The sequence below is a fragment of the Penaeus monodon genome, chromosome 33 (genome assembly GCF_015228065.2).
Source record: "Penaeus monodon isolate SGIC_2016 chromosome 33, NSTDA_Pmon_1, whole genome shotgun sequence".
NCBI lineage: Eukaryota > Metazoa > Arthropoda > Malacostraca > Decapoda > Penaeidae > Penaeus > Penaeus monodon.
This window is the reverse complement of record NC_051418.1, coordinates 35,592,024-35,592,648: the sequence shown is the minus strand read 5'-3', so window position 1 is coordinate 35,592,648 and position 625 is coordinate 35,592,024. Positions and strand designations below refer to the sequence as shown.

Genomic DNA, 625 nt, shown 5'->3' with positions numbered 1-625 from the left:
ATCATACATACATAAACTGTCACAGATATGAACAATACATCACACTTATGATAAGGCAATTTTTCCAAACTTTCACAGATATGACACATAAACCATACTTATAGGAAAGGAATCTTCTTAAGCACTGACAGACATCAAAAAAATATCAAGCCCTAAACAGGACACTCCCACTCACTTTCCATCATTGTGACGGCTCGTGAAGAAAGCGTGGAGGCCCTGAACATAAAAGGAAGCAGCTCGTAAACTCTGGGACTGGGTGGGCAGCGTCTCGGGGTTTATTCTGTCCATGATATCAGCAAAGTCCCTCTCGCGCTTGCATCTTAGGTAAACGACAGCCAGGTTGAGGTTTGCAAAGATCCAGAGGTCTCTGTTTTTCGAGGTCTATGGGTGAAAAATAAATAGGAGATGAAATATGTGAATTACATTTGGCTAAATAGCTGAACGTGTGTTAATGATGTCATCAAATGTAGACCCTGAATCTATTGCATATGAATATGTAATCAAAATGCATCACTATCTTACCCTTAAAGCAGCATTAAACTGTATTTCAGCAGCTTCAGAATTATTCATACTCATGGCATAAACAGCAAGTAGTGTGTGCAGCTGAGCACGGTGAGCCTTGAAG

General features: G+C 40.3%; 1 protein-coding gene across 1 annotated transcript in view; it reads right to left on the bottom strand.

The window, feature by feature from the left end:
- Window positions 1-625, bottom strand: part of LOC119594352 (MAU2 chromatid cohesion factor homolog) — an 8,084-nt gene that overhangs the window by 3,760 nt on the left and 3,699 nt on the right. The window contains exons 8-9 of the mRNA XM_037943410.1: window positions 523-618; window positions 176-381 (exon numbers count right to left, since the gene is read on the bottom strand). Coding sequence (XP_037799338.1) covers window positions 176-381; window positions 523-618 — 302 coding nt within the window. The remainder of the gene's footprint in view (window positions 1-175; window positions 382-522; window positions 619-625) is intronic.